This window comes from Crassostrea angulata, chromosome 7, assembly GCF_025612915.1.
Source record: "Crassostrea angulata isolate pt1a10 chromosome 7, ASM2561291v2, whole genome shotgun sequence".
NCBI lineage: Eukaryota > Metazoa > Mollusca > Bivalvia > Ostreida > Ostreidae > Magallana > Magallana angulata.
Genome location: NC_069117.1, coordinates 4663856 through 4675311, shown reverse-complemented (window position 1 = coordinate 4675311; position 11456 = coordinate 4663856). Strand labels below are relative to the sequence as shown.

The 11456-nt window shown below is 34.7% G+C and overlaps 1 protein-coding gene across 2 annotated transcripts; it reads left to right on the top strand.

Annotated features, from left to right (window-relative positions):
- Window positions 1-90: 90 nt before the first annotated feature.
- On the top strand, window positions 91-11273 carry LOC128156819 (centromere protein J-like). Of its 2 annotated transcripts, XM_052819124.1 has the most exons (3): window positions 100-187; window positions 2320-2376; window positions 6869-11273. In XM_052819124.1, exon 3 carries the CDS (start codon window positions 7000-7002, stop codon window positions 11128-11130), a length of 4131 nt encoding a protein of 1376 aa, XP_052675084.1. In that variant the 5' UTR covers window positions 100-187; window positions 2320-2376; window positions 6869-6999; the 3' UTR covers window positions 11131-11273. The 2 variants fall into 2 exon arrangements, with proteins under 2 accessions (XP_052675083.1, XP_052675084.1); XM_052819123.1 differs by lacking the exon at window positions 2320-2376 and having other exon boundaries at window positions 91-187.
- The last annotated feature ends 183 nt before the right edge of the window (window positions 11274-11456 follow it).

Here is an 11456-nt window from a genome sequence, read left to right as displayed (position 1 = left end):
AAATTGGGATTGATATCTCAATTTTGTTGTCATCAGTAAACTTGTGAACCCAATTCCTAAAATTCCATCGGGTTTGATATGCATTTAAGGAAAAATGGCGGCATCAACAAACTGATACGAACAAGTTTTAATCGCGTTTACTTTATGTAAGTTTAGTCCCATATGAACCAAAAGGCTAAATCAGATGGTATGTATAGACTGTATAATATACATATGTAATGAATAATACCTAATTTATTTTCATATCTGATATTAAGTAATTTGTGTAAGTGTTGTTATGTAAACAATCAGAAAAAAGGTGATCAGGGCTCTACTGTACTGCAGTACATTTAATTCATTCTAAAAGATGATATTGTGCCTCAAGTCGTCGATTCATTTCAATTTATTTGAAAGTGCTGGGAGTGATGGACCATTTCAGGATTTGCTCTTTTTGTTTTAATTTTGTACTTCGGATCTGAGCACCTCTGGGTGAATTTTTTCCAAAATCGTTTCAATTTCCGCCCAACCTTAGGTCCCCTTTTCCGTTACCTTTTCTTTGATATTTTGATTTTCAATTAAACATCGGTATCCAAACTATTTTTATTCATTAGGCTGGAAAAAAAACCCATAGATATCTGGGGCTCGTTTCATAAAGGGGTCGTATGCCAAGACTTAGCGCTATGCCAGTATAAATACAGGACTAGTTCAAATATTTGCACTCATTAAAGAGTGCATTTTTATGTCCAACTAAAGTTAAGCCAAAATTTTATGTCTATTTAATAAGTTATAGATAGTCACAGGGTTGCAAATAACATTTTCAAACCCAGGGGCCATGTGGCAGTGATTTTTCTACATTTTTTAAAAGGGTCCTGTGGCTATTGATTTGGGAAAAATCATTGACATTTTGATCAAATTGGGAAAAACAGTATCAGTATAAATATTGTAGCCAAGATGAAAATCAAATGCAAATTAAAATAAAATGAACAGAAGCAAATACAAATATGATGCTTTCTTTTTTTTTTTCCATGAGTAGCCCTCTTTTTCTTAATTTTCTTAACGTAATACTTCGATTTATGCGACATTACACCACAATGTCTCACAAATCACGTTTACATCATTGTTTAAAAAGCACTTGAAAGGTCTAATATATATTATGGCATATATTAGAGCGCTTGACCGACGAAGAATAAATGGAGGCTTGCCAAGTCATACGAAAAAAATTCGGGTCGTCATTATCGATGTGCAAAAAAAAAATTCTATTGATTGAATTGGGAAAAAATGTTGATAAATTTGGGAAAAATTCAGTAATTTTTGCTAGGGGAAAGGGCCGATATACGGACCCAAATTTAGTGTAGAAAAATCACTGTGTGGGCTCCCAACTTTTTAAGTTATACAAGCCCACAATAGTTTATAGGGGCCCACTGATATTCACAATGAAGTTAGTTTATAATATTAAAATATATACATGTAGAATAAAAATTGTGAAGTGCCATTATTAATTTGAATTAGATCCAATTTATTAAATTTAATTCTCTATGTGTTCATACATTTTATAGATGAGATGTTTTGTAATTGTTAGAATAGCTAAATGACAAATAAAATTAGTCCTGTATTTCTGTGTATTGTGGAGGCATTAGTCCAACCCTTTGACCCAGTTACAACTGTTACCATATATAAAGGATCTTATTTTTTTAAGATAACTGTAAACAAACGGTTTTATGATTATTTTAACATTAATTTGGCAGAATTATTAACTAATTACAAATTACCAACTAATAGATGTAGTAATTTCAACACTAAAAGTAATAAACATCGGTTGCACAGTATGTGGTTGCATCACCGGTATTTATAACCCCTAAAGATAAGAAAATCTCGAGTTATTAATTGCAACAGGGGTTAACTGATGCTGTGAAAACGTCTTCAGAATTAGTTAATTAATTATCATTTGATTGCCTTTTGGGATAATTTAAACGATTGTAAACTCATAATACAGAGCGACTTTAAATTCTCTTATGGAGGAAATTCCAACGAAGTTGCCGATCAAAAAGTGACAATTTCGTTTAGTTGGTCCTTGATTGCCAAAAATTTTTATACTCGCCATGTGGGCAACTAAATCTTTAAGAAATGGTCGCCCACAGTAAAAATGACTTGCATTTGCGAGTGGGCGAGTGGTTATTTGCAACCCTGAGTCAAAAGTTTGGACATAAACATATTTAAGCATATATATTAAACGGCAATTGTATTTTTTATCACTGTTGCAATTTTAAGTTCTTGTCAGGCTTAGGTACTGAAAAAGAACAATTTATACTTTTATTTAAGTTCTGGATTTGATTGTCACAGGGTTTAGTCTAAATAAAACTACAGAGAGAGAGAAAGAGAGAGATCATATCATTTAAGGTGAGAAATACATAATATATACCGTATATACTCGCCTATAAGTATGGTTCGTCTTAAAGTCGGTTGCCTTTTTCCAGCTTTAATTTGAAGATTTTGCTGTTGACTCCCTTTTAAGTCAGGTCACTTTTTCAGGACAATTGATGTACAGATATTCTCAATAAAATACCACATTTTATCATACATGTTTTGAGTTGTAAAAAAAATTGTCCTTGTTTCACCCCATAATTGCTTCTAGACTATTTCTATCATGGGTCTATGATGTTAATAACTTTTGATTTTAAATGCTATTATTTTTTATAACATTAATTACAAGTTGGTAATAGCTTCAAAACTACCAGGTATTTAAATAGAGACCTTTTGAAAATTTGATGATGGTGATTTATTTCCTTACTGACTGATTAGGTTGGTAATTAGCCCCTTAAACTGGGGTGTTGGCTTGTGTTGTTTTAGGTGATATGACCCCTATATCTATTATCACCTTAGGTGTGAAAAACTGACTGCTTGAATTTTCTTTTTATGAACACAGGTTCAATGCATTTATCTGGTTATTATTTAAAAAGAAATATAACTTACTTCTCTCTTGTCAAATTTTTTTTACTATGTCTCACCTATAAGTCGGACCCCCACTTTTCACTCAATTTTCTACTCCCAAAAATCCGACTTATAGGCGAGTATATACGGTAATATCATTTACCTTTAAATATACCGGTATATATAAAGAAACCAAGGTGCCTCTCTTTTTTTCTCTTTTTTTTTTTTGAACTTCTCAACAGATCTTTTACAAAGCATGTTACATGTAATCAAAGACCTTCATATTAGATTTACATTTAATATACCGTATTTTTCGGAAATTAGGTCGATACTTTGTTCCCTGACACGTGGACCTCGCCCTATTCATCGCTTCGCCCAATTTATGTTTTTTTTTTTTGGTTGGAAAATTTGATATGAAATTTTGCAAAAATTAATGCAACCCTCCAATAAAATCATGAGTGTTTACTATAATACTGCTTGAATTTCTGTGTAAAAATCGTATGGATTTAAATCAATATACTGTAGTAATTTATCATTTAAACAAAATTAAATGTAAATAGATTTATTTCTTCTTACATTTCTTACTGAGATCACTGACTGAATAATCTTTCGATCATTATTATATGCTGTCATGCATTTTGATCGTGTGCTTACGATAAACAGGAAATCGATTTCGCACGATAAAAGTAAAATGAGAACCGTACAAAGGGTAATTACGGTGGAAAAATATCGTCGGGTAGAGATAAAAAAAACAATTTGTTTTCATAATAGAATACATCAACAAGTTTTTTTTTTGTATATTCAACATAAAACTTTCGATGAAATTTTAGCCAGGTGTCTCTGAAATCAGTCTGGGTAGCGCTTACTTTGTTTATGCACAGTTGAACTCTCTGCAAGTGCTACTCATGCCCGCAGGCTTCAATAAGATCAGAGGTTGACTCGTGTGTATATACACAGTAAAAAGTCACACAGAGACACAGGGTGGCATGTGCTACCAAAGTCATGCCTAAAGGCTAGGTTACTATCCCCCGGTTGACACCAGTTTGTACACATGGCAGGGAAATAATAAAAAACGATCTTAAATTAAAACCGGTGGTACTGAATTAATTGGTTTGAAAATGTTGATGCAATTTCAGACATTTTCTTATGATGTTTTCAAGAAATACATTTTATTTCCCTTTTGTTTAAAACTGTGAAATAAGATTAAAGGTTACTATACGATAACGTTATTGGTTTAAACCATTTATTCATTAGAACTAGCGGTAATTTTTTGACCAATTCTTCGAAGTCGAACCTATTTATACTTTTTTTTATTTTTTGGCTAAAAACGGCCTCCTTCGCCCAATAAACTGTATCGACCTAATTTTCGAAAAAATACGGTACTTTCATGTTAATTAAATACTGAAATCTAATTGGTTTATAATTGGTTTATAATCCATTCTATTACCCATAGTGTTAGAAACACACTTGGCAAAGGGTTACACTATATAAATAGTGCCTGTTTGGGAGGGTAACTGTTGAAATTGACACCCCGAGACAACCATTGTTAACCGACGCGAATTGGAGGTTGTCAATGGTTTTCGAGGGGTGTCAATTTCAACAGTTACCCTCCCAAACAGGCTCTATATATTTTATTATACTGAATGTCTTAATTTTAAAGAGAATTTTACTGCTTTTATATAGAAATGAAGTGAATTCAACGGCGAACCGTACGCGCATAATTTACGCGCATGTAACAATTCGTTGTGTTACCCATTGCCAAGTGTGTTGCTAACGCTGAGGGTAATAGAACGGATTACCAACTGCATCTAAACCAATCAGATTTCAGTATTTAACATGAAAGTATAATAAAACAAATTGCTATATGCACATACGATTTGCCGCAAAATTCACATACAAAAATTTAAGGTATTCAATGTATAAAAAAGGGATATTGAAAAATTTTGAATCATTTTAAATTATTTCATATTTGAAAAAAGGAGAGTTTACGCATATATATTCACCAAGAGATTTGTATGAAATTAAAGTTACAGTTACTTTTTACAATATTTTAATAAAACAGGCACTGCCCTTAGACTTTAATGTAAAATTCAAGGTGCAATTAATTGGACAATGATCAAAATTTTGATGAAAATTGCTTTGATGGGGTATTATCGATATCACCTTGAAAATGGAACCATGATTTGAAATATCAGATCATTTATTTATTAGGTAGAAAATTTGGTCATTATACTTTACTTCACTTCGGTTGACAATGGATTTCTCGGGGTGTCAGTTTCAACTGTTGTCCTCTCAAACAGGCACTATTCATATCTTCTTTAAGTTAAGATATACAATATATTACCAATTTAGTGGTAACACAGAACAGTTTTGACAAATTAGCAATTCGAACTGATTTGATAAATACCCTTTACTATTTTTAAATACTAGATACAGAGTTGTCCATTTAAAGGTACATGTATAATAATACATTATGTTGCAAACCATTGCAAAATTACTATAAACAAAAATGCTTTAGTTTGGCTTAATTCCATTAAAATGCGCAATGACTAAGAGTGACAAAGGTCAGAAAATTGTCATACTGTGAATTATGAGGATATGAAAAAACTTTACTATATGGCAACTGAAATTTACACACACTCTGTAAATTCAAAATTATCAATATGATAAAAGTAAGAAGTTAATACCGGTACATATTGTTTGGACTTCCTAATTGCATAAAATGATATACTGATAATTCTATTGATTTATAAGAAATGTAACTTCACCAAAAAATGCTGATTGAGGACCCGTGCTATCAATTAAAAGTATTATTTGACCATGCTGAATATTTTAGCAATCCATGTATATGATTAAAGATTATGCATGTATTATACGGATAATACATGTAAAATTGACATATATGTTTAACACTAAATAATGCTCCTTGCGTTGATATTTCAGAAAATCATGTACTGTATACCCTTTATTGATTCTGTTAAGTGTTTTATTTTTTGTATAAAATAATTGTGATACTAAGTGCTTTATGTTTAAAAAAAAATTGAATTATATAGTAGTTGTGATACAATAGATATTATGGTATAATAGTTCTATATGAATGGCACGCCAAATTCACAAAAATGAGCTAAACATTATTTCACAGAAAATAAATTGTCAATCAACTGTTAACTACAGTTTACGAACCACAAACTATAGTTAACAATTTGTTAACTATAGTTTTCATCTGTAAAACTATATTTAACGGTTGTAAACTATAGTTAACGAATGATAATCAAAGTTTATCTGTCAGCATATAACGTTAACAATAGATTTTGCTGATAAATATAGATTCACATCTGTAGACTATAATTTACATTCCTTAACAACAGTTGAGAGTTGATAAATCATAGTTTCACAATCGTAAAACTATATTTATCTGATAAATTATGTTTTCCAATCGCAAATGGTTTTTTCAGTGTTAATTATAGTTTTACACTTCTGAAACATAGATGATTGCGTTAACTTTGATTTACAGATGTGAAATATTAATAGATTAACAAAAACCAGATAAACTAGGTTTATCCACTGTTAACTATAGTTAACAATAGGTTATTGTTAACTATAGTTAATGAACCTTAAACCTTGGTTAACGATTTGTTCACTATAATTAACAATCAGTTAACCATAGTTTTCATCTGCAAAACCATATTTCACGGTTGTAAACTATAGTTTACGAAAGATAATCTAAGTTTATCTGTCTGCAAATAAATATAGATTCACATCTATCGCTCTATGTGATTGTTAAAAGGTATTAAATTATGCATTTTTTTCTTTTAAGAAAAAAAATGACTACATACAAGTAACTGTTCAATCAAATATTGCTCTTTTTGGCTTCACCAGAATAGCATTTGGTGTGTCCTTTATATATACGTATATGTAATACATGTACACTGTACTATAATTTTCTTTTCATCTTTTGCAGTGATGAATCCTTCTTTCTGAAGAAAAGAAAAGTTATGAACTGCATGAAATAACCGACCAGCATTCATCTGCATAATGCTGAGTCTGATACACACAGGATAAGGATGTGCTGACATTTGTGAACTCCAGACAATGAATGTAAATCAGCGAGAGAATGCACAAAGGTCGGGGGTTGTAGTGGACTTTGATGATGCAAAACAAGCAGGGAAAACTGCTGTGAAACACAATGGACCAACTTCATTGCCTGCTTCTCTTCAAAGCACTCTACAGGGCCCATCTAGTGCTGCAGACATCACTGGACTCCTGCCAAACATGTTCCTACAGACAATTAACTTTGATGCAGCTTTCCAAGAGCTAGGGCTGAGAGGGAAGTCCTCATTACAACCAAATGGTGACCAAGAAGATGAAGAAAGAACTGAAGTTAATCCTTTGGAACAACAACAAGTGATGGAGCAAGCAATGCTCTTACAGAGATTTAAAGAGCTCAGGCAGTGGCAAATGCAACAACAGGAAAAGTTAATGAATCAACAGAAACAGCAACTAGAACTTTTACGCAAAGAGCAGATGGTGATCAAAAGTGTGATCGGCAAAAACAAAGACTCTGTCAGGGGATCGGAATTGAATGATGATGCTCTAACTAGAACTCCTCCACCCTCCCAAAGGTTTGTGAGATCAAGGTTTGAACCCAATTTCAAACCATCAGAAGCTCGTGACTCCAAGTCTGTTCCCCAACAGGAGTCACTGCTAGCTAGTGGTCAGCTTCCAGTCCCTGTCATGTATGTCCCATTCAATGAGGATAATGATGAAGCCAATACAAACCCAGATCTTTTCAGCGACACCAACTCCCACACAAGTGAAATGACAGAGGAGAGGCTATACAGAGAAGAAATGGCTCAGAGAAGAGTAAGGTCACCAGATAGAACTGACAGCAGTGAGGAAGAAGATGAAGAAGAGGAGGAAGTGGTAGATGAGGATGACGATGAAGATGAAGAAGACAGAGGTGAAGAAAGTATAGAAAAATTGTCAGATTATGATTTAGAGGAAAGAGATTTTGATGATGATGATGAGGAGGAGGAGGAGGAGGAAATGGAGAAGGAAATCATTGATCCAGATGACAGACCAATTATGGTCACCAAGACATTTGAAGAACTACTGGAAGAACAATTAAGAGCTGAAAGTGAAAACCAAAAATATGAAACTGAAAGAAATGTGGAAAGTCCAAAACACCAGTTCTTGAAAAAAGGAGAGGGTATTGCAAGGTTTGGTGCTTTGAAAGAAAAAAAGGCTAATATGAGACCTCCTCATAAACCCCCATCTGAAAAACCAAATCAACATTCAGAGAGACCAACTTCAGGGAATACTTCACGTCCAACAAATACAAAGACATTGTCCTCGAAGGCAAATGCAAAAAAAACAGATGAATTAAAGAAGAATGATAAAGGGCTCCGAAGTGGACAACCAGCATTCACCAAGCCATCAGGGTCAAGAGATGCTAGTGAATCTAGTAGAAGTGTTAAACCGTACAACACCCAGAGTCTGTCCTTATCAAACAAAACAGGCAAGGGAAGTAATGCAAAACAAGATCCCGTCAGGAAGAAAAACTTTGAAAGAAAATCTTCCTTCCCAGATGATGCCTCTTACGTTGGTAAACTGCGGGAAAGAGAGATAAATGAGGAGCTGGAGAAAGGAGATCTGGAGGAGTTTGAACTTCTGGAGAACTTGGCAGACAACATGTCATACTGCAGTAACACATCACTGATGGTTCGGAAACTGGAGGACAGAGTGAAGGAAAAGAAAAGACCATCCAAATTAACACTGAAACCTCTCTCTAAGAAATCTAAATGTGAAGCTCAAAAATCCCAACACGAGAAGATTACAGTCAAACCAGCAGAGAACTCTGTTCCAGTTGAATCAGAAAAAAGGGGACCAGTTATGCAGCCAAACAGAGAATCAGTTGTGCAACCAAACAGGGAACCAGTAGAGCCAGTACAAGGAAGATATGATTATAAATTGGAAGAAAGTGAAGAAGATAAGACCGATTCTGATGACTCTGAATCCAGTGACTCAGAGAGTGGGACAAGTGATATAGAGAGAGACAGTGATAACTATAGAGACAAAGGCTTTGTTGGTATACACAATGATGAAGACTACAACGCCAATCAAAATGCTGAAGTGTCTCCATCAAAATTCATGAAGAGAAAGATAGCACAAAGAGATAAATCTAGTCCAGTTCCTCAAGTCACAAGGGAGAGGAATGTCCTGCATCTTTTCAAGTCTTCAGGTGTTGAAAAGACAATTGAAATTAAGACTGATTACATTAATCAGAGTGGACTGCAGAGTGATTCAGATGAAAGTGAGAAAGGATTTCAAATGCACAGTAAACTGTTGGATAGGAATACGGATGATAGTGACAGTGAAGGCAGTCTAGTGTCTTACTCAGATCTCAATATAAAGAGAAAACAGGAGGAAGGGAAAAACAAAACTACCTCCAGGAAATCAGACGTATACGATGATGAAGAGGAGTGGGGAGATACAACATTGAAGGCAGTCTCACCTCACCCTCCCAATCAGAAAAGTGAAGAGGAACAGGGAGGCACTCCTCCTACCTCCAAACTAATGGCCAAATTGTTTCCTAAACTGAAGAAGGCAGAATCAAAAGAAACGCAAAATCAGCCAAACTTCCAAGTCAACAATATTATGCCATCTGAAGGGCTTCAGTCAAAGTTATTAAGGGAAAAATTATCAGAATTAGACAAGGAGATTGAGAAATTTAGGAATGAAAATGCCAATCTTCATAAACTTCGAATAGAGAGAGAAGATGGGTTGTCAAAATTAAAAAAGGAAGTTGCTGATTTTGAAAAGGAAAAATCTGATGAGTTGAAAAGAATACAGGAGTATAAAACTGAAGAGATGAAGAAATTACGTCATGAGAAAAAGGTGTTTGAACAGTTACAAAAGGCAAAAAGAAATAACCCAGACAAGAAGGAGAGGGAGGAAATTGAAATGCTAAAAACTCAGTTAAAAGAACTACAGGAGGAGATGAAGAGGAAAGAGTTCAGGTGGGCCTCAAATGATTCTCGAACTAAAGAAAAACTCAAACTGCTTGAAAATGAAAATTTACAGCTTAAGGAAGAGATCAAGGCAATGGAGAGAAAACGCCTTGAGTGGCTGCAGAAGGAGAAAAATGCACAACTTGAAAGAAATTCACAGCATGAAAAGGGTGCACAAGGAACGAATACTGCAGCTAAAACATCAGCAATTCCAAAGGCCATCTCTACTTCTGCTGAGTTCCAGATGACAGACTCTGACGAGGAGAAGGACCCTGTCAGAGATATTCCCATCAACAAGGCAGGCAGCTTCATGTCTTCTCATGTTCCTCAGCAGACGGGCAGAAACAGACAGCAGAATGGCGAGGTTCCTGCTGCCTCTAGACAGAGACCCGTCACCAGCTCAGGGAATCTCTACTCAGCTCAGCCAGACATTGCAGTCAACCCCAGGGCCAGTCAGAGTGATGGCTCCCAGGGAATCAAGGAGGAGGTACCCAGGGGGGACCCTATTGTTTCAGCGGTTCCCCAGGACACCAGTATTTATACAGAAGGAGGCATGGATGGGTCTTACTTGGAATGTGTTCCCAGAAAGACTGCCCAGAAATATTCTATTGATCGCTCGGTCATTGATAAAGGGGACAAAAGATTCAGGGAAATCCAACATCCTGATGGGAAAGTGGAAAAAATCTACAGTACTGGAGTACGTGAAATCTTATTTCCTAATAGGACCAGAAAAGAAATATCCGCTGATGGGAAATCTGTTGTTGTGTCTTTCTTTAATGGTGATGTCAAACAAGTAACTGCCGATCAAAGAGTCATTTATTACTACGCTGAAGTACAAACTACACACAGCACTTATCCAGATGGACTTGAAATTATACAGTTTCCAAACAATCAAGTGGAAAAACACTATCCAGAGGGAACTAAAGAAATCATTTTTCCAGATCAGACTATTAAGTATCTGTTTTTAAATGGATCAGAGGAAAGCATATTTCCAGATGGAACTGTGATTCGAGTGGATAGAGATGGAACCAAAACAATGGAATTTCCGAATGGACAGAAAGAGATTCACACTCAGGAATACAAGCGGAGGGAATATCCGGATGGGACAGTGAAGACAGTGTATCCAGATGGACGGCAGGAAACGAAGTATTCCAATGGTAGGATCCGAGTGAAAGACCGTGATGGAAATGTTATTATTGATAGGAGATCATAATTCTTATTTATTGTCAATTTGAATTGTTAATTTTGTTATCTTTCACTTTAATTTGATTAATACAACAAAAGACAACTTGACAAGAACATTCCATTTAGTACTGTGGTTTCGTCAGTTGGTATTAGGGGGCATCAATTTCCATAGATTTACAAGGCTACATAAATTTGTTCCCAATGATCCCAACAATACAATATGTTAATAAATACTGCACTTCAATGAACTTACAATTTTGATTTTGACTTACAAAATCTGCAAAAATGGGTAATAAAATCCAGCAAAGTTTAACATTGATGAAACCACAGGAATGAACTTGTTTTTAGGATTTT